Genomic DNA, 17,765 nt, shown 5'->3' with positions numbered 1-17,765 from the left:
ATTGCAGTGGTGCTCTACAGCAGGAAATCAGTGCTGGAATTTTTTTTGAGAGAAAAGCTTTTTGAGTTCAACCCTGCCACAATCAATACTCTTTATGACACATCGGATGTTGAAGAAAGGAACCACCCTAATATTCATGAAGCTACTGCTTACTCATCGGTGGTTTGCTCAAAAGTTTCCTAGACAACTATCTGTTGCACAGTTCACATCCTTCTACTCTATCTTATGCTATTGGATGCTTTCTACAAGCTTCAACGTGGTGACTCGACCACAAGCGTTTGTGTCATTTGTTATAGGGAATGAGAGCACTTTCTCGTATTCAAGACTATACTCTAGTTTGCAGATGGAAGCTTAAAATCCATCAAGTGCCTTTTCCATCTTTCATCTATGGAATTTTGGAGTTTCAAGGTTTGCTTTGTGATTTTGGTGAATGTATCTCTGAACTATCTGAAGATCTGCAGGTTGCAGCTGATTTAATAAGAGAGAAGAGAAACCTTTACCTTCCTTGGTCTGAATCTACTGCTGCTGTTACTGGTGCTGATGTTGTTCCCGGTGTTGCCAACACGGGAGAAAACACTGAAGAAACTGATGAAATTGTGCACACACCCTCTTCTCGGGAATTTTATGTTTCTATCATTCAGGCTCTCATGGCTCATGCTGAAAAGAAGTTTCCCAAGCCCAGGAGGACTTGGATCATTATGGAGCCTTGTTAGGTGACTGTCGTACAAGATTTGGCATTTCTGGCCAAAAAGGGGGAGAGAATGCACAAGATGAGGCTGGTCCATCTGGGACTAAGGACGATGAGGATGAGGACACTGAAGATCAGGAGGGATCTGATACTGATCAATTTTAGATTGATTGGTGTCACCGATACTGATCAATTTTAGATTGATTGGTGTCACCCCATATTTTTTCCTTATCTCATCTTAACCTTAATTTTCTGATTTTTTTATCTCTTTTTGTTTTGATCTAGTTATGTGCCTTAATTGCTCTGATATACTTTAACTAGAATAACTATTTCTACCTCTCTTATGCTCTGATATATGAATTATAGAATCTCTAAGCGTCAAGGTTCGTGTTATCCTTGGTGTTGCCAACACGAGGGACAACACCTTCAGGGGGAGACTTACAATTCAGAGGGAGAAGTGTTTTAAACTCAAGGGGAGTTTATGTTTAAAATTGTTTGTGCTGGTTTTGTCCAAAAAGGCAAAAAGGGGGAGATTGAAAGGAATATTAATTTCTTGAAAATCTTTTCCTTAAGCGTGCTAATTAGAATATTGAATTTTGCCTTCTAGACAAAAGATTTGATATGATATGGTTAAATATTCTATGATCTTGATAATATATTTAGGATAGATATTTAACTTAATTATATCTTGATATCGAATTGAAAGGATTTATGAAATATTATCAAGATATGAATTGATATGATAGGGTAAATATTTATGTGCAATTATCGAAAATATTGAGATAAAATATTTACCTAGATTGAGTATTATCTTGATAAGGAAATATTGTGTATATATTATCAAGATATTATCAATTATATTTAAAAGAGTCTTATTCCTAACAAAGATTTATTTCCTTATTGTGTAGGACTCTACAAGGAAATCCCTTTTATACGTGAAAGCTAATCTATAAAGAGGGGATTCTGCGCACAAACAAGAACACACTTCAGAGGAGAATTCAGAAGAGCTTTCAAAGAAAATTACATTGAAGAATTCGAAGATTCTGAAGAAGTTTTGCAACCATCGTTGTTGCTTGTCCCCGTGCTGCCGTTCGTGTTGAAGACATCAGAGACAACAATGTGGGAACTGTGTTGTTGAAGATCTTTACTGTCTCTTCAAATTTAGGCTACGAGAGTTGCATCTATTGTTTTTACTCTGATTTATTTATGATGCAAGTTTGATTTCTCAACTTGTTGAGAAATTTAGGATTTAATGACTTTTCGTAAAATCACTAGGATTACTTTGTAAGACTATTCTTACGTTTACTAGTGATATTTAGCCCTAAGACACCCGCACGAGTTTTTATACTCGTGCAAAATTAATTTCTTGTGTTATTTATTTTTATTTATTTTTCGCTGCACTGTGTTGTCGTTGATGTTGTGACACCGCGGACAACACTGACTCTTTATTTTAACCTACAATTACAATACGATTTCTGTCAATGTTAATTCTTTCTATGAACTGTCTATAGAGGGATTTCCGCTACCTAACCTTACCTTAGATTGGGCTACCTTAGCAAAAGCAAGAATAGGCTAACATCTAAACCATTACTATCCCAAACTCTATAGAATGAGGCTAGAAGGTTCCCTCAATTGTCGTTGCGACTCAATAAGACTCTGAATTTGAGCTGTCCTCGGATGTACACCTGCTTGTGGCACCTCGGAATTACAGACTTACTACGGTAAGAGACCTGGACCCGGCGTTCGTTGGAGTCGTGGAAGCCTCAGCTCGTCCTATTCTTATCGTTGTTTCTATTAATCTCGTCCCCTACTTCTTCATCCCGACTCCCTAGTCGGAAATGGTCTTTTAGTGGCTAAAATCCGGGGTTTTTAGCCGGTCTAGCTGCAAAACCCATATTCCCGAACAGAAGTTGCCCATTGGCTTCTTCTAACTCCGCCTCCATTCCATACACTATTGAGTTAATCAGAGTATATACGTAAATTAAAATCGAAGTGCGCTAGTATGATTACATTTCTTATGATCATTAAATATAATATTTTTGTGCACGTAGGGCATTTGGTGAAAATTAGTGGATTTTGGCCCATACCATACTTTAAAAGTTAAAAGAAACATAAAAGATTATTTTGAGGTGTTCTCACGTGTTGATTTTGTAAAAGATGTGTATCTTTGACTCGACTTAACTCATTGAAAAATATTATATTTCATCGCATATATAGATCGGGTATGTGAATATGTGATTATCTCACGGAAGACTTACTCTACTATCATAACCTTAAATCTAATCATTTATATTTAATCACATTATCAATGTTAACTTTAATAATTTTATGATGACGATAGAACTCACGGTTGCTACATTTCAATACGTATTGGATCATGAACTCGAAGACTAATGTGATTATCTCATGGAAGACCTACTCTACTATCATAACCTTTAATCTAATTATTTATATTTAGTCACATTATCAATATTAACTTTAATAAATTTATGAGGATGATAGAACTCGCGATTGCTATATTTTAATACGTATTGGATCATGAACTCGAAGACTAATGCAATAGTCTATAAATCAAGCTAACCAACAAACGATACTGTGCAATTCGTGTACGACAATATAAATTAAAAAAATGTTGATGAAAAATTCGAATTTATGACACCACCAACTCGGACACGTTCGAGCAAGCACATTAACGTTAATATTAGTTGCTTGAACGAAGTGAATCGTCCGGCAAGCGGAATCGAAGTTACACGTCAAATAGTGTATTTGACCAAGTCTCGCCATCTCCTCAATTTGCGGCTATGAGTAGGACCCCAAAACAGCATGACAAAACCACCCATAACAAGTGAATACAAATCCTCGCATTCAAAGAACAACTCTCTTTCTCTCTCTCTTTTCTTGGAAATTAAATGGGAAAACCCCAGAAAAATTAGGAAATATAGGAGGATTTGTACGGTATTATGCTTGCTGTTCGATTATCTTAATCTTGACTAATCATTGATCCATTTCTTGATTGAAACTGTTGCAATAATTTATCGTGTTGTTACAAGATAAGCCGATCTTTTCTTCTTCGTCTTCTTCGTTTTCTCCTTCTTCTCTCTCTCACTTTCATGGCTCTCTCCTTCAATCCATCCTTCAGGTCTATCTCTGTCTACGCATGTTTCTGTATGTTGAAGATATGAAATTCAATTTCTGCACTTTTTACCTTTTTTGTGTTTTTTTTCCGTTTATCTCGTTTTTTGTTCTTTGGTAGAGCGGAAGGCTAAGAGTCACCGTCGAAGAGGTTCCTCTTTCATGTTGTTATAAAAGATTTCGTTTTTTTTTTGGTGGCATAAAAGATTTCATTTTTGAAGCCGAGAAAACGAAAAGTTTTAAAATTTTATGACGGGTATTGATGTATTTCGATTTTGTAATCTGGTAACGGGTTCAAGAAATTGAGGACGATGGATTTTTTCGCTTCTCCTTTGTGGTTCATAATGTTCATACCCTTGCGTATTACTAGATCTGTTATTGAATTTTAAGTTTGATGGGCTTTTGCTTTTTTATTTGGTTTTTTGTTGGCAGGTCAGATTGTAAAATCCATTCTTGGGATTGAAAATACTTCAGATGCTGTAATGGTGTGATCTAGTTGTTTCGCTGTAAACATTTTCCTGTTTTGGGTTATCTAGATTTGTTTCACATTCTTGCCAGGAGAGAAAAAAAACTTGATCTTTTTGCATTTGATTTGGAAGGGTCAAAAACTTGAAGCAAAAAAGGGACTCTTAGTATAAAGAATATAAGGTTGAAATTGGTTATATGGGTTATCTCAATTCGGTTTTATCTCAATCTACCAGCCAGAACAAAGTTGATGACGCCCCAGTCAGCGGCGGAGGGCTCAGGTGATCGTCTGTCCATGTTTCATGTAAATTTTGAATGATTGATTATGTTGTTTATTTTATTTGACTATGTGACGCTATTTCAGGTTTCTAATTTGCTGACCAAATCAAGATTCTTTTCATATTTAACAAGAAAATATGTTCTTATCATTCTGAGTTGAATTCTTCTGTTTTTTATCGACCACTTGAGTTCTTAAATGTGACTCATTGTTCTTTGTATGTGATAATGCACAATGTGCAGTCAAAAATATTTCCATTGCCTTCGATTCATTATCTTTTGCGTCAATCTCGATTTCTGCTAACCAGCTATTGGTAGTTAGTGACTTGATTATAAGATCTGAGTCACATGTAGTTACTCTGATTAGTTAGTTGTAAAACCTTTGTCGCATTATTGTCTAAAAAAATAAACTTTGTCGCATTTTGTCGGGTTGACTGTGCATTAATTTCGGCTAATTTTTTTTGGTTAGATTATAACAACGCGTGTGTTCGACTACATTTGTCGTTATGTATAGATATTTTTCAGATTACCGTTTCATTTTGATGAGTAGCTTCAGAAAAAATGATTTTTTTCATATTCACTGCTGCTATTGCCTTTACTTTTTCTGTAAAAAAGATATTTCTTTCATCTATGGGATATAACTTATTATGTATGACAAAGAAGTTGGACTTGCTTGTTTTCCCTGGAAAAAAGAGTTTTTTAGTATGATTGACACTATCTGTGGCTTTGGAAACTGGTTAACTTGAATAAGCAGCCAACTTTTTCATGTCAAGATATTCTATTCGTTTTTAGGCTTTCAAGCATGGTATGAATAGCAGCAATTAGGTTTAAATTTCTTGAAATTGTACTTGTTAATCTCACAGTGAAGAAAATGTTTTGTGATATATTGTCTAACCCTTAGTGCCCCTAATCTCACCTTGTTGCAGTCAGAATGGGAAGTTCAGCTACGGATATGCAAGTGCTCCAGGTAAAAGGTCCTCGATGGAGGATTTCTATGAGACAAGAATTGATGGTGTAGATGGACAGGTAGTCGGCCTGTTTGGTGTCTTTGATGGTAGGTCTATCCCTCCCTCGCTCGATTTCTCTCCAAGCATTCAAGGGACCATTGGAATTTACCCAAGTCTATCTTCAAAATTTTTATGGAAGAAACCAACAATCTACTTTTAGAAGCTTAAGATACGTTACGATCAGGGATGCATCTAGTGGGAGGCGAGAAGCAAATTTTGAAAGAAACCAATAATCTACTTTTAGAAGGTTAAGATACTGCGTTACGATCAGGGATGGATCTAGCGGGAGGCGATATGCAGATTTTGAATTTTATGCCTTCTTTTCTGAATGCACATTTTGCTCTTCCAAAATACATTGAATCGCAGTTCATGTAAAGAAATTTAGGGTTTTCTCCTGGACTTGCCATGGTCCTTAAATTTTATTGTTTTCTTGCGATGGAGCTTGATTACATTCACTGTTTCTCCTTTTAAAGAGTTAAGATCTACGTTCTAGCCCCCATAATTAATATATGGAAAAAGGAAATTTTCCATTTGCTAAATTTAACCTCACTTTCTTATTCTTGATAAATTTATGGATATAAATGAGAGAGGGGGCGTAAATGACAGATGTGGCAGGTCAAGAACTCATGAATCATTCACATCTACCTTGTTTATGGATATGCAAATTATTGTGAACTCGTCTCATTCAAAAGTCAGCCATCACTTTCATACTAACAAGTAATATGGCTTAATATTTGTACACTTTACTCTTCTCTTGATTTTCTTTGATCAACATCCCTATAGTTTCATGCAATTTATTTCATGTTACTTTTCCTAGATCTCGAATTTACCGTTGAATAACATGTGGTAGTTTTACCAATTTCTATGTTTTTGGAGCCATTTTTCACTTGCATATCTGTATTTGCCACTTTAGGTCATGGTGGGGCTCGGGCTGCGGAATACGTTAAAAAAAACCTTTTCAATAACCTCATCAGACACCCAAAATTTATTTCAGACACCAAATCGGCTATAGGTATGTTTTTCATGTTTCATCAAAATCATTGCATCATATTTATAAGCTTCTCTTACTTATCGCTTTGGTTTGCTGTCTTGATTCATTTCCAGCTGATGCATACAGTCATACAGACTCAGAGTTCTTGAAATCTGAAAATAATCAGAACAGGGATGCAGGGTCAACTGCTTCTACAGCTATCCTTGTTGGTGACCGTTTATTGGTGGCAAATGTTGGTGATTCCAGAGCTGTCATTTGCCGGGCTGGTAATGGTAAGATTGGCACGCGTTGTTCTTTTAAGCATCTCTATTACAATTTACTCAAACTGAAATTTACATAGATCGGTTTTATCTTTAGATGGAAAATGAAATCCTGCCAATTAAGACCGAGTACATTTTTTGGGTATCGGTGATGGCCAGCAGTCTTGTATGACTGCTTTCACTATACAAGAATGGAAATGTAACTGTTAGGCTGCCATATGGACTACATATCTGAGTTGAACTGTTAATGGATAATGGCTTTGTTACAACAACAGATATTTCACAATGTCTACAATCTGAAATTAGAACCCATAATATGATACCATTGGACAGTCAAGATTATCAGTTAGCATTAGAACTTGAACTTTTTGGGAAACGCTAGCTTATTGCTCTTTGTGATTCCATGGGATTAAATGGTTTGGTTGTATCTTTCAGCCATTGCGGCGTCTCGAGATCACAAACCTGACCAGACAGATGAGAGACAGAGAATTGAAGATGCTGGAGGTTTTGTGATGTGGGCAGGTAGATTTAGTCACCATAGCCTTTTCATCCTTGATCATTAGATGGTATCGTTCTTGCGGTGTGAATGGTTTCTGGCTTTTTGTGATTTGATATTCTCTATAGGTACTTGGAGAGTTGGAGGTGTGCTGGCAGTATCTCGTGCATTTGGTGATAGGCTGTTGAAGCAGTATGTTGTCGCGGATCCAGAAATTCAGGTGTGCTCTAAATACCCCTCTTATAATGATGTATGTGGATAAATTAATATCATGAAACTATCATATTATTTTGAAGGAGGGAAGATGATATGGACGATTGTGTGTTATCATGAAATTGGATTTTTTTTGTTTGAAACATCTGATAGTGCTGTCTATGTGACCCCAAATTTTTGCCATTTCATGATATTATATTTTAAAGCTTTATGGATCCTTCCATGCAAAAAAAAATGTTCAAGAAATCCTTCAATGGGGTCTTAAATGTTCTCGCGGACAAGGGGCAAAACCATTGATCTATCCAATGTTTTCATATGTTGTTTTTCCACAGGAGCAAAAGGTTGACGACACCTTGGAGTTCCTCATCCTTGCAAGTGATGGACTTTGGGACGTTGTTACGAATGAGGTGCTGCTATTCTGGGTTCAGTTTCGTGGTTGTCATCTAGATTCTTGATGCCCTTTATTATATCCGAGGATGAACCATCATCTATATTCTATGTTTGTATATAAACCTTATCTGCAGGAAGCCGTTTCCATGACTAAACCGATCCAAGAGCCCGAAGAAGCAGCAAAGAGGCTAATGCAGGAAGCATATCAGAGAGGAAGTGCTGATAACATCACCATTGTCGTAGTCCGTTTTCTGACTAACCAAGAAGAACCCTCGAATAGCAACTCAATTTGAGGCGTAAAATGCTTTTATATGGCTGTTCAATAGCATTTACGTTTCTCTATATAGCCGAGATCGGAGAAGCGGGGAATACAAAACGAACAAGAATAGAAAGAGAGAGAGTTGTACTCCATTGAAGTATAGAAACGACACAGAAACCTATCTTGCCAAAATTTGCTCTACTTAAAACTTTTACTCCAGAACTAAAGAGTTTGTAACTTCAGATACCCGAAGCAATGGCTGTCTTTCATGTGATTTGTGATGTTATTTCCTTGGAATTTGTCTGATGCTGCTTGTAATATCCATGTGCCCAACTTTTTTCCTTTATTTTTTTACTTTTAAAAGTTGGGGAGGTGTCGTAACAATTGGGTCTCGACCGAGTTCGGGTATAGAATTCGTCCCGAACTCGAGACTTGGTGTTAGATGAGTCATACGTCATTGGCATGTTTCATCCTTGGAGAAAACAAAGAGTAGAGCTCCTCGTTAGCAAAACATATTAATCTCTCGAGTTGATATAATACTTATTGGTTAAGTAAATAAATAAAATCAAACCCACGACATCAGTGTGATTAGAAAAGATCATAAACCTATGGGAGATCGCATAATCATTTGTTTAATTGTTAAGCATCGTACGCATTACAAGAGTCTACCGTCTACACCTATACCAGAGAGGGTTAGTTTATTATTAATTTTTTAAAAAAAAAAGGTTCGACAAGGGTTAATTTTCTCGACTTTCCCAATCGCATAATTTTCACCATGACGAATTTAAAATAAGGATTTTTAATCGGAGTCCGGAGAGCATGCATTCCCACTTCCCAGCTCACTCATCATTCTATCCACAATGGTTCATGGAACACCACTTTGTAATCGTAACACAAACTGATATAAGATCAAATAGAAACAATTTTCTGGACTCCTAAAAAGTGATGAATTACTTCTCAATCAATCAAGCCCGTGATTCAATATGATTCAACCGCCGATGAGAGGATTTCACAAGAAAAAAAAATATTCATAATTGTGGTTTACACATGCACAAGGGAAGACACAATCACAAATTCATGAATATTTCAATGAACTGGTCTATCTCAAGCCAGAATGACCAGTTTCTGGTGAGTACATCAAATTTAAGTAGTTCATCGCAAATCTATGGAATCCCAGTTGCAGTTTAAAAACTCCCACCCCTCAGAGCAAGAACCAGGTGAAGAACAGAGCCTCCCTCAATGTTGTAGTCTTTGGCAGTTTTATCATCTGCAAGTTGCTTGCCAGCGTATATGAGCCTACATACAAAAATTATGTCATTTCATCGCACGCCTAGTGAACAAATTCCAAAGTCAATCAGTTCGTTTTTCATGACTTTAAGTCATGGCTCAAGCTATATTACATGTGCTCGAATAAAAAAAAACTTTAAAGATTAGATCATGCAACATACTTCTGCAAATCTAACAAAATCGCAATAAATAAATAAAGATTCGGTCAGTATAAAAAGAAAATGTACCACACCTTTGTTGCACTGGAGGGATTCCTTCTTTCTCCTCGACTCGTTCCTTAATCCTGTCGATGGTATCAGTTGGCTCAATATCGATTTCAATCTCTTTTCCAGTGAGGGTCTTAACCTTGATCATAGTTCCTCCCCTTAGTCTCAAGACAAGGTGAAGTGTTGATTCTTTCTGGATATTGTAATCTGCCAATGTTCGACCATCTTCTAACTGTTTACCCGCAAATATGAGCCTCTGCTGGTCAGGAGGTATACCTTCCTTGTCCTGGAAGAGCAGTAAGTGGCACATTTATTCAGTTTCAGAACAAGGTGAGAACATATGGAAATCAAAATGCAAAAACAAATCAACTTTTTACCATACCAACATTACATCCAACTTGTCCCCCACTCAAAAATTAAGTAAAATAAAGTGAAAAATAAAAATGAACAGAATTCATGCAAATATTGAATCCCAGCTACAGAAAATACAATTAGAGCAGGTAAAGTTAAATCAATGTGGCCTCCAAATATTACAGGCCAGCTTCCAGGACTCCAACTAACAAGAATAATGCTTGAACACAAACATGCAGGTGGAACACGAAGAAACAACAAACTACAGAATTCGGTAACCATATATGTCTCTATTTTGAGTCCCATCATATTTATTATAGCATTTGTTTGCTAGCTTCAGCAGCGGCTCGTAACTGGAAGGAGGCTCGGCGCCGGCGTGCCAATCCACCCTTCTCAACATGGAGTATGTTCTGTATTCATATGCAATATTTTTGCATATTCAGCAAAATTTTATGAAACTTTCTAGTATCACCCTTATATGCAGACTGCAGTGCCCATTACCCACCCTACCTCGTTCAGCTCCACCACCAGAAATCCAAACTTAAATCACGAAAACAAATAACAATTCCAAAACACTAGTTGCTTCAATATCGTAAACATTAAACAAACAGAACAAAATCATCAGCATTACAGTATCAAATAATCCAATTTTAATATATCTGAAGATCAAATAAGAGGTTACCAAAAACAAATAGATGAAAGAATCAAACAGAGACGAGAAAAGAGGGACCAATCATAAACATGGGACCTGAATTTTGGCCTTAACATTATCGATGGTATCACTGCTCTCGACCTCCAGTGTGATTGTTTTTCCGGTTAGGGTTTTCACGAAGATCTGCATAATTTCGCCCTTGATTTCTCTCAAATTCTTCACCCGGCGCCGCGCTTTGTTTTGGGAGAGGAGCATATGGGTTGTTCATATGGGCCGGGCCGGTTATTTCTAAAATGAGTTTGTCCAAAATACTCTTTTACAATTTTTTTTTAAATAATCTTTACAATAATATTTTTTTTTTGAAAACGCATTATGATTGTAAAAAGTTATTTATCTATATTACGTTTATTATTTATCTCTCCCTATATATAAAAAATCTCCCCCTTAGACACTATCTTTTAAATTGCCGAAATTGCCCTTATGTAATATAAATATTATAATTTTATTTTTATTTGTTTTTTTTATATTTCAAAGTTCCATATTTTTCTCAACTAAACATTGTAGATAAGATAAATTGATAAAAAAAATTTAAATTTATTTTTATATTATTTTATAAATGTTAAAAACAAATTTAAATAATATTTAAAAAATAATATTTATACTCCCTATATATAAAGAATCTCCCCCTTAGACACCATATTTTAAATTGTCGAAATTGCCCTTATGTAATATAAATATTATAATTTTATTTTTATTTGTTTTTTTTTATTTCAAATTTCCATATTTTTCTCAATTAAACATTGTAGATAAGATAAATTGATAAAAAAAATTTAAATTTATTTTTATATTATTTTATAAATGTTAAAAATAAATTTAAATAATATTTAAAAAATAATATTTATATATAACATACAATATTAAATATATTACATTATTTTATACACACGCAACGCGTGTGCGATTATGCTAGTTTAACTTAAAAATGTTCACTTGTATCTTTATCTATATTTTTAAATTTAAAAATGTATTTATCTATATTGCAAAATTTTAAATAGTTCATTATTTCTTATAAAAAATATTTTAAAAATTATTAATTTGACAAAAAAAAAAAAACAGAAATTATGATGTTATAATAAAAATACAAATGTGCATGTGTGCGTGCAAAAGGAGAGTAGTTTATATTAATTCTATCTAATTAGAGTAAAGAACATTTGGAGAAAACCTAAATGAAAATTATTTACAGTTTATCTATAATTATCATATTTATCTGGTTTTAAAATTTTAAAATCACATAATATTCTTTTATTTTAATCTAAACTAGTATTCCACAAAGTGTATTATTTTTATGTAATTATTGGCAAAGTTAGTAAATATGAGTGTTTGAATAAATAACTAAAATACAAATAAATTAAGATTGAATTGGATTAAATGATTTGAAATCTACGGAGATAAATGTATCTTCATTGTTTAGATAACATTAAAAAATAAAATAAAATTTATCTTGATATTTATTACACTACAATTAAGGTCATCACAACGGATTTCAGATCCTCTGGGATTTATTTATTTAATAATTATAAATTTGATGCATGCAATATTTGTATTCTATACAAAAACAAAATAGAAATTTTTTAAAGTTTAAAATAAATTTTAAAATTTTTAAAGTTGAAATAGCAAAATAGAAAAAAATAATCTATAAAAATAAATATAATAAAATATAGATAAATAATACTTTGATAAGATGAGTTATATTAAACTATGTACAATTAGTATAAAATGTTTTTTATATTAACAAAAATTAATATATATATAAAGTACATAAAGTTAAATAAACAAAAACAATTTTAAGTATGATAATAAAAACAATTTAAAAATTAAATCATATATTTTTTTATATTCTAAAAAATTTTAAATCGAAAAATATATCACTCAAATCATAATATTATATTTTCTTGAATACCCTATATTATCTCTGTCTATAGTTTTGAATTCAATCATATCTTATATTACATAATATTCTTTTATTTTAATCTAAATTTTAATTAATCATATTTTCTGAAAATAATTAGTATAAAAAAATGTCATGTATTAAAAGATTATGTATACGCACGTACTCAAGAAACGCTACGCTAGATCCATGGTTTTAATATTTTTAATTAATAACTCAATAAATTATGCTAAAGTTTGAATTTGTGTACATAATAATTGTCGATAGACTCGATAGTCGATACTCAATATGTATGTATTTATTATTATTTTTCTTTTCTTTGCTTTACAGAAAACCCGGTTCGTCCAGGTAACCCGCCCGGTTCTTTCAACCCTTATTTGAGATGCTTCATTCAAATCCAAGCTTATCTCCTTGTGTGTGGCTAGAAACTAAACTGGAGATGAACGCGCTCCCATTTTCCATAGGGGCATACAATCCCAGAACTATTACTACTACTGCCACAAAGAAACCATACTATTGCAGATCCTCAGCTGTGAAATTACAGACTACTACTTCAGCTTCGACTATAAGCAGAAGAGAATTAGCAGCAGTTGGGCTTGGCTTTTGCTTCAGTAGTACTTTTATTCTTCCCCAGCAGGATTCGGCGGCGGCCAATGAAGCTACCAGATCTCCGCCGCCGTGCGAGTTCACCTCGGCTTCTTCGGGCCTCGAGTATTGCGACAAAGTGATCGGGACTGGGCCCGAGCCCGTCAAAGGACAGCTTATCAAGGTACATGCATGCATGTATTCAATTCAGACAAGAATTAATATTGGATGGAGATTTGAGAAGTTCCGGTACATGTTTTTGACAGGCACATTATGTGGGAAAACTGGAGAATGGCAAGGTATTTGACAGCAGCTACGATAGGGGGAAGCCTCTTACTTTTCGTGTCGGAGTTGGTGAGGTAAGACACATGCATATTATAATTTATGTTGTTTGATATCTTGTGGTAATTTGCAGCTGACTAATGTTAGTTTTCTCGAAAATGCACGAGTATTATTTCAGTATATATAATATTAATTAGTAAAATCTATAATTATAATGAAGGTGATCAAGGGATGGGATGAAGGAATTCTTGGTGGTGATGGGATTCCAGCCATGTCTGCAGGTAAACACTGGCTTAATTAGCTAGTGCGCCGTGTTAATTAATTCCTTTCGTTTTTGTGCCATTTTTTAACATGCATGCACGTATATATATAGGGACTCCCTTAATCTTAAGCTATATATATATAAATAATTAATTCATATTATATTGATTAATATATATAGTATAAATTTGTAGGAGGAAAACGTAAGCTGAGAATTCCTCCTGCACTTGGATATGGGATAAGAGGAGCTGGATGTAGAGGAGGCTCATGCATTATTCCCCCAGATTCCGTTCTTTTATTCGATGTGGAATTTATAGGGAAAGCATAGAAAGTTATGATTTTTGCAATTTATTTCTCCAGCAACAATTAATTAAGGAGGAAAAATAATTTTCGTAATATTAATTGCAGCTAGCTTTAACTCTTTTTTTCTAGTACGCATGCTTCAATAATAAATTTGGGGTAATTATTAATATTAGTGTGGATATTAATGTGAATTAATAGGAGGGAAATTAAAATAAATAGCATATATTTGAAAATGTGGACATAGTGTAAATTAGTATCAGACTACAATCAACGTATTTTGATTATTTTTAAAATGTAATAATTAACAAATATATATTAATTTATATATGTTGATCATCTTATTGATCTATGTTAATTACACATCGATCATCTGAAAAAAAATAACCAAATTAAACAAAACTTCGATGATCATATATCACATTACACAGATAAGGTTACATATATCAAAGCTAAAAAAATAAATAAAAACATCGTCAAAAGTCATCATATCCAGCTACATTATAATAAATGCATATTGCATATATACAATAATATATATTTATAATATTATACCAAACAGGAAATGCAAAACATTAATAATTAATTCCACATGAATTCGCGCATGCAATTAAGTTAATTAGAAAGTTGGGACGAGACAGTAGGAAGAATCAATTAGTTGGAGGTCTGAACGCTTGGCAAACCTGCCTTTGATTCTGGGCCTCGTCTCCGCGTAGGCCTTTCTCGACGCGTATCGTATGGTTTTTTCGAACCTCCTGTTCTTTCTTTTCTCCCTGTAACGCAACACCCTCGCTTCCCTGTCGAGCCCGGAAACCGGGTTGGCAGGGATTGATGTTTCGTTGGTCGACGTTGCAAATGTGTTCGCCGCCGCTGCGTTTGCCATCGGCCGATTGTGGTCGGGTACCAATCCCACATCTAAGGACGAAGATGCAGATACCTGCAGTTTCATAATGAATCAGGTCCAAGTCTCATTTCTAACTTCTAACAGTACTGTTTCGAATAGTAGTTTAATAATCATTTCAAAATCGAATTCAACTAATAAGCTAGCTGGAAAGTGAAGAAGGATATAGGAAGAACATACAGTTCGGGAGATGGATTGTGAGGTGAAGTTGTACGTGAAAGACTTGGATCCTGGATAGCCCACTTCACAAGTAGGAAACCCGTCAACTACCGGACCCGGTTCGAATTCCATCTTGCACTCATGAACCGGCACCACTCCATCACAACTATGGTAGTACTCTTCTTTCTCCTTCATCCCTCCATTCTTGGATATCAAATCAAGATCCAAACACGCGGGATCCAGATCGCCGAACAAATACTCCGCGGATTCATATTCGGGCGACTCGGATTCATCGTCCACTTTATTAGTATTCGGGTCGTGGATGAGCCATGAAGCGGCCTCCGCCTCCTCCTCCGAGAATTCATCCCCTATCATGGCGGTGGAAGGAGATGATCTCATGGCCGAATCGGCGTTGAAGAAGGGAACAACCGGTAGGCGGTCGTGGCGGCGGGCGAGGGGGTTCACGGAGTGGATATCGCGGTCGCACGCGGCGCAGAGCGCCGCCGCGTCCGCTTTGCAGGTGACGGAGGCTGGGGCCTGCTCGCACACGTCGCAGAGGAAGACACGCGCGTGGCGCGAAGCCAGCTTGTTGGCGGCGTGGATGTTTGCGTCGCATGTTGTGCAGAGGAAAGCGGAGTCCGGCCGGCAGAACACCGCCGCCCGGGCGGTCTTGCATGCGTCGCATATCTTCGAATTTGAGCTCCAAGTTTCACCCACCATTTTTGCTTAATTGCTTCTTGTGTACGTACTTTCGTCTCTCAAGAATTGTATGAAAGAAAATGATTTTTTTTTCCTCTTGGTTTTAATACACTAGGGACCAATACCATCAAAAAGTCATTAAAATTTAATTTTTGTTTGTAATGATTTTATTTTAAGTTTGATTTATTTAAATGTTCTTTAATTTGACTTCATTACCACTAGCTCTCAAGGGGTACTAGAAGAAAGCTGCATGGGTAGGGGAGATCACGGAACGGCCAATAAGAAGATGCAACGTGGCGTAATATTAGCCACAGAGATACTGGAAATTGTCGTTTAATAGAAGGAGGGGTGTTTGGCTTTTTGCGCAAACAAGGGGATTCATAATCAAGCGGGGGTCCCATATGATTTGAGAGTTTGGGCAACTTGTACACTTACATGTATGCATAGCTGGAAAAGATAAAAAGCTGGTAAATTGGTAGTTCATGCCCAAAGTTTACACGTGACTTTCAGGATAAGGGGTAGGCTAAATTTAGAGATTTGTAGTTTGTTGTGTTACCATATCGTACGTTTATGTGTATACATTATTCGTTCATATAGATGTATGCGCTTCACTTCCTTCTAATTATAATTTATACACGACTTAATGACATCGAACTAAATTTACATATCTACTCGTGTTAATCGGATCTAAAACTTATAACCAAAAGGACTGGCTAATTGACATATCACATATCAAATTTCTCATATTCTTATTGTATATATGAATGACATTTAATTTATACATACACCATTTGTACATGACTACTAATATATGCATAAATATATGTATTATCTTTACAAACTTTTAAATTAAAACATTATAATATGTGCAAGGCTACGTAGTATTTTGGGGAAAAAATTAAAAGGGATAAGGTCACCCTTGCGTATAATAATGAATACATGTGTTTGATGTTGATGCTGACTCAATGTTGATCAGCTCGAAACTCGAATACTTGGCCCAATTCGGTTTGGCTTAATGGCTTGCCCTCGTTTTCACAATTTGCCACGAGTCGTGTTGAAATGATGCTCAAACAATAGAGATGGTTTTGTCACGTACGTATATATATTTATATACTTAGTAAAACTCAGCCTCCCGATCCTGTTTTCACACTTATCATCATTAACACACGCACACAAATCTTAAAATTCATATTTTCTACATGTTTAGTGTTTTATAATACGTTATAATAAAAATATGAACACATTTATTGCCACAATGAACCCAAAATTTAACAAGATCCCCACAACTAAAGTTGAAAGTTTTGTAAAAATAAAAGTTTTTAATCACTTTTTTTTAAGCATTTGCAAACATTATTTTAAAGAACCGTGGCTGCTTGTGCGTCGTCCTTTATGGTTTGAAGAAGAAAGGGTAGATATGGATGTTTGGGTTGGGGACTAGTTGAGAAGAATTCTTCAACTTACAAACTTGGGATCGGGTTGGGATTCATCTTTGATTGGGCCACAAAAATTTAAATAAATTTCACTTGGGCTTTCTGTAGGCCTTATACATGAAATAGCCAAAAAAAAAATAGAATCCACTTGTATTGCAACAATCTCCTATAAAAATATAGCAATAAAGCACCAAATTTTAAAGTTAGTTAACAATTAATAATACGAGGAGATGAGGCCAAAACATTGCAACAACTTCTATTTAAGGATTTTACGGTTCCGGGTCGCCGAGTGCACGGGGTATACCCAACCCTACACGCCACTCATATCTGGCTCACACGTAGCTTTCTCCATTACTACTTTTAAGATAATTTCTTTAATTTTTCCCTAATTTTAGTACCTAGGATATACATATACACACGCTTCCAAGTATATTTTTGTTATTTTAATTGTATATCGAGACTCGAGTGTCGTGAGGCGGATAGAGATGAATAAAAATAGGAAATTTCGAATTGTAGAATGAAAAAAG

General features: G+C 35.1%; 4 protein-coding genes across 5 annotated transcripts; 2 read left to right on the top strand and 2 right to left on the bottom strand.

Moving 5' to 3' along the window:
* The first annotated feature begins 3,543 nt into the window (after positions 1-3,543).
* On the top strand, positions 3,544-8,497 carry LOC140872843 (probable protein phosphatase 2C 59). Of its 2 annotated transcripts, none has more exons than XM_073275749.1 (9): positions 3,544-3,827; positions 4,253-4,566; positions 5,488-5,615; positions 6,482-6,580; positions 6,673-6,831; positions 7,255-7,341; positions 7,444-7,535; positions 7,861-7,963; positions 8,053-8,215. In XM_073275749.1, the coding sequence occupies exons 2-9, from the start codon at positions 4,484-4,486 to the stop codon at positions 8,070-8,072; spliced, it is 771 nt and encodes a 256-aa protein (XP_073131850.1). In that variant the 5' UTR covers positions 3,544-3,827; positions 4,253-4,483; the 3' UTR covers positions 8,073-8,215. The 2 variants fall into 2 exon arrangements, with proteins under 2 accessions (XP_073131850.1, XP_073131849.1); XM_073275748.1 differs by having other exon boundaries at positions 3,545-3,827; positions 7,861-7,935; positions 8,053-8,497.
* A 625-nt stretch (positions 8,498-9,122) lies between these two features.
* Positions 9,123-10,943, bottom strand: LOC140872869 (ubiquitin-NEDD8-like protein RUB2). The gene is made up of 3 exons (XM_073275786.1): positions 10,770-10,943; positions 9,697-9,956; positions 9,123-9,473 (listed from the first exon to the last, which is right to left on the bottom strand). Exons 1-3 carry the CDS (start codon positions 10,926-10,928, stop codon positions 9,362-9,364), a joined length of 531 nt encoding a protein of 176 aa, XP_073131887.1. The 5' UTR covers positions 10,929-10,943; the 3' UTR covers positions 9,123-9,361.
* A 2,105-nt stretch (positions 10,944-13,048) lies between these two features.
* LOC140872853 (peptidyl-prolyl cis-trans isomerase FKBP13, chloroplastic) lies at positions 13,049-14,248 on the top strand. Its single transcript, XM_073275762.1, has 4 exons — positions 13,049-13,390; positions 13,473-13,565; positions 13,709-13,769; positions 13,944-14,248. Exons 1-4 carry the CDS (start codon positions 13,061-13,063, stop codon positions 14,075-14,077), a joined length of 618 nt encoding a protein of 205 aa, XP_073131863.1. The 5' UTR covers positions 13,049-13,060; the 3' UTR covers positions 14,078-14,248.
* Positions 14,249-14,415: 167 nt separating this feature from the next.
* Positions 14,416-15,972, bottom strand: LOC140872852 (zinc finger protein CONSTANS-LIKE 3). Its single transcript, XM_073275760.1, has 2 exons — positions 15,131-15,972; positions 14,416-14,986 (listed from the first exon to the last, which is right to left on the bottom strand). Exons 1-2 carry the CDS (start codon positions 15,827-15,829, stop codon positions 14,669-14,671), a joined length of 1,017 nt encoding a protein of 338 aa, XP_073131861.1. The 5' UTR covers positions 15,830-15,972; the 3' UTR covers positions 14,416-14,668.
* Between the last annotated feature and the right edge of the window lie 1,793 nt (positions 15,973-17,765).

Source organism: Henckelia pumila, unplaced genomic scaffold (assembly GCF_033568475.1).
Source record: "Henckelia pumila isolate YLH828 unplaced genomic scaffold, ASM3356847v2 CTG_477:::fragment_3, whole genome shotgun sequence".
Taxonomy (NCBI): domain Eukaryota; kingdom Viridiplantae; phylum Streptophyta; class Magnoliopsida; order Lamiales; family Gesneriaceae; genus Henckelia; species Henckelia pumila.
Note: the sequence above shows the minus strand (reverse complement) of the source record. Positions and strands in the feature narration are given on the sequence as shown.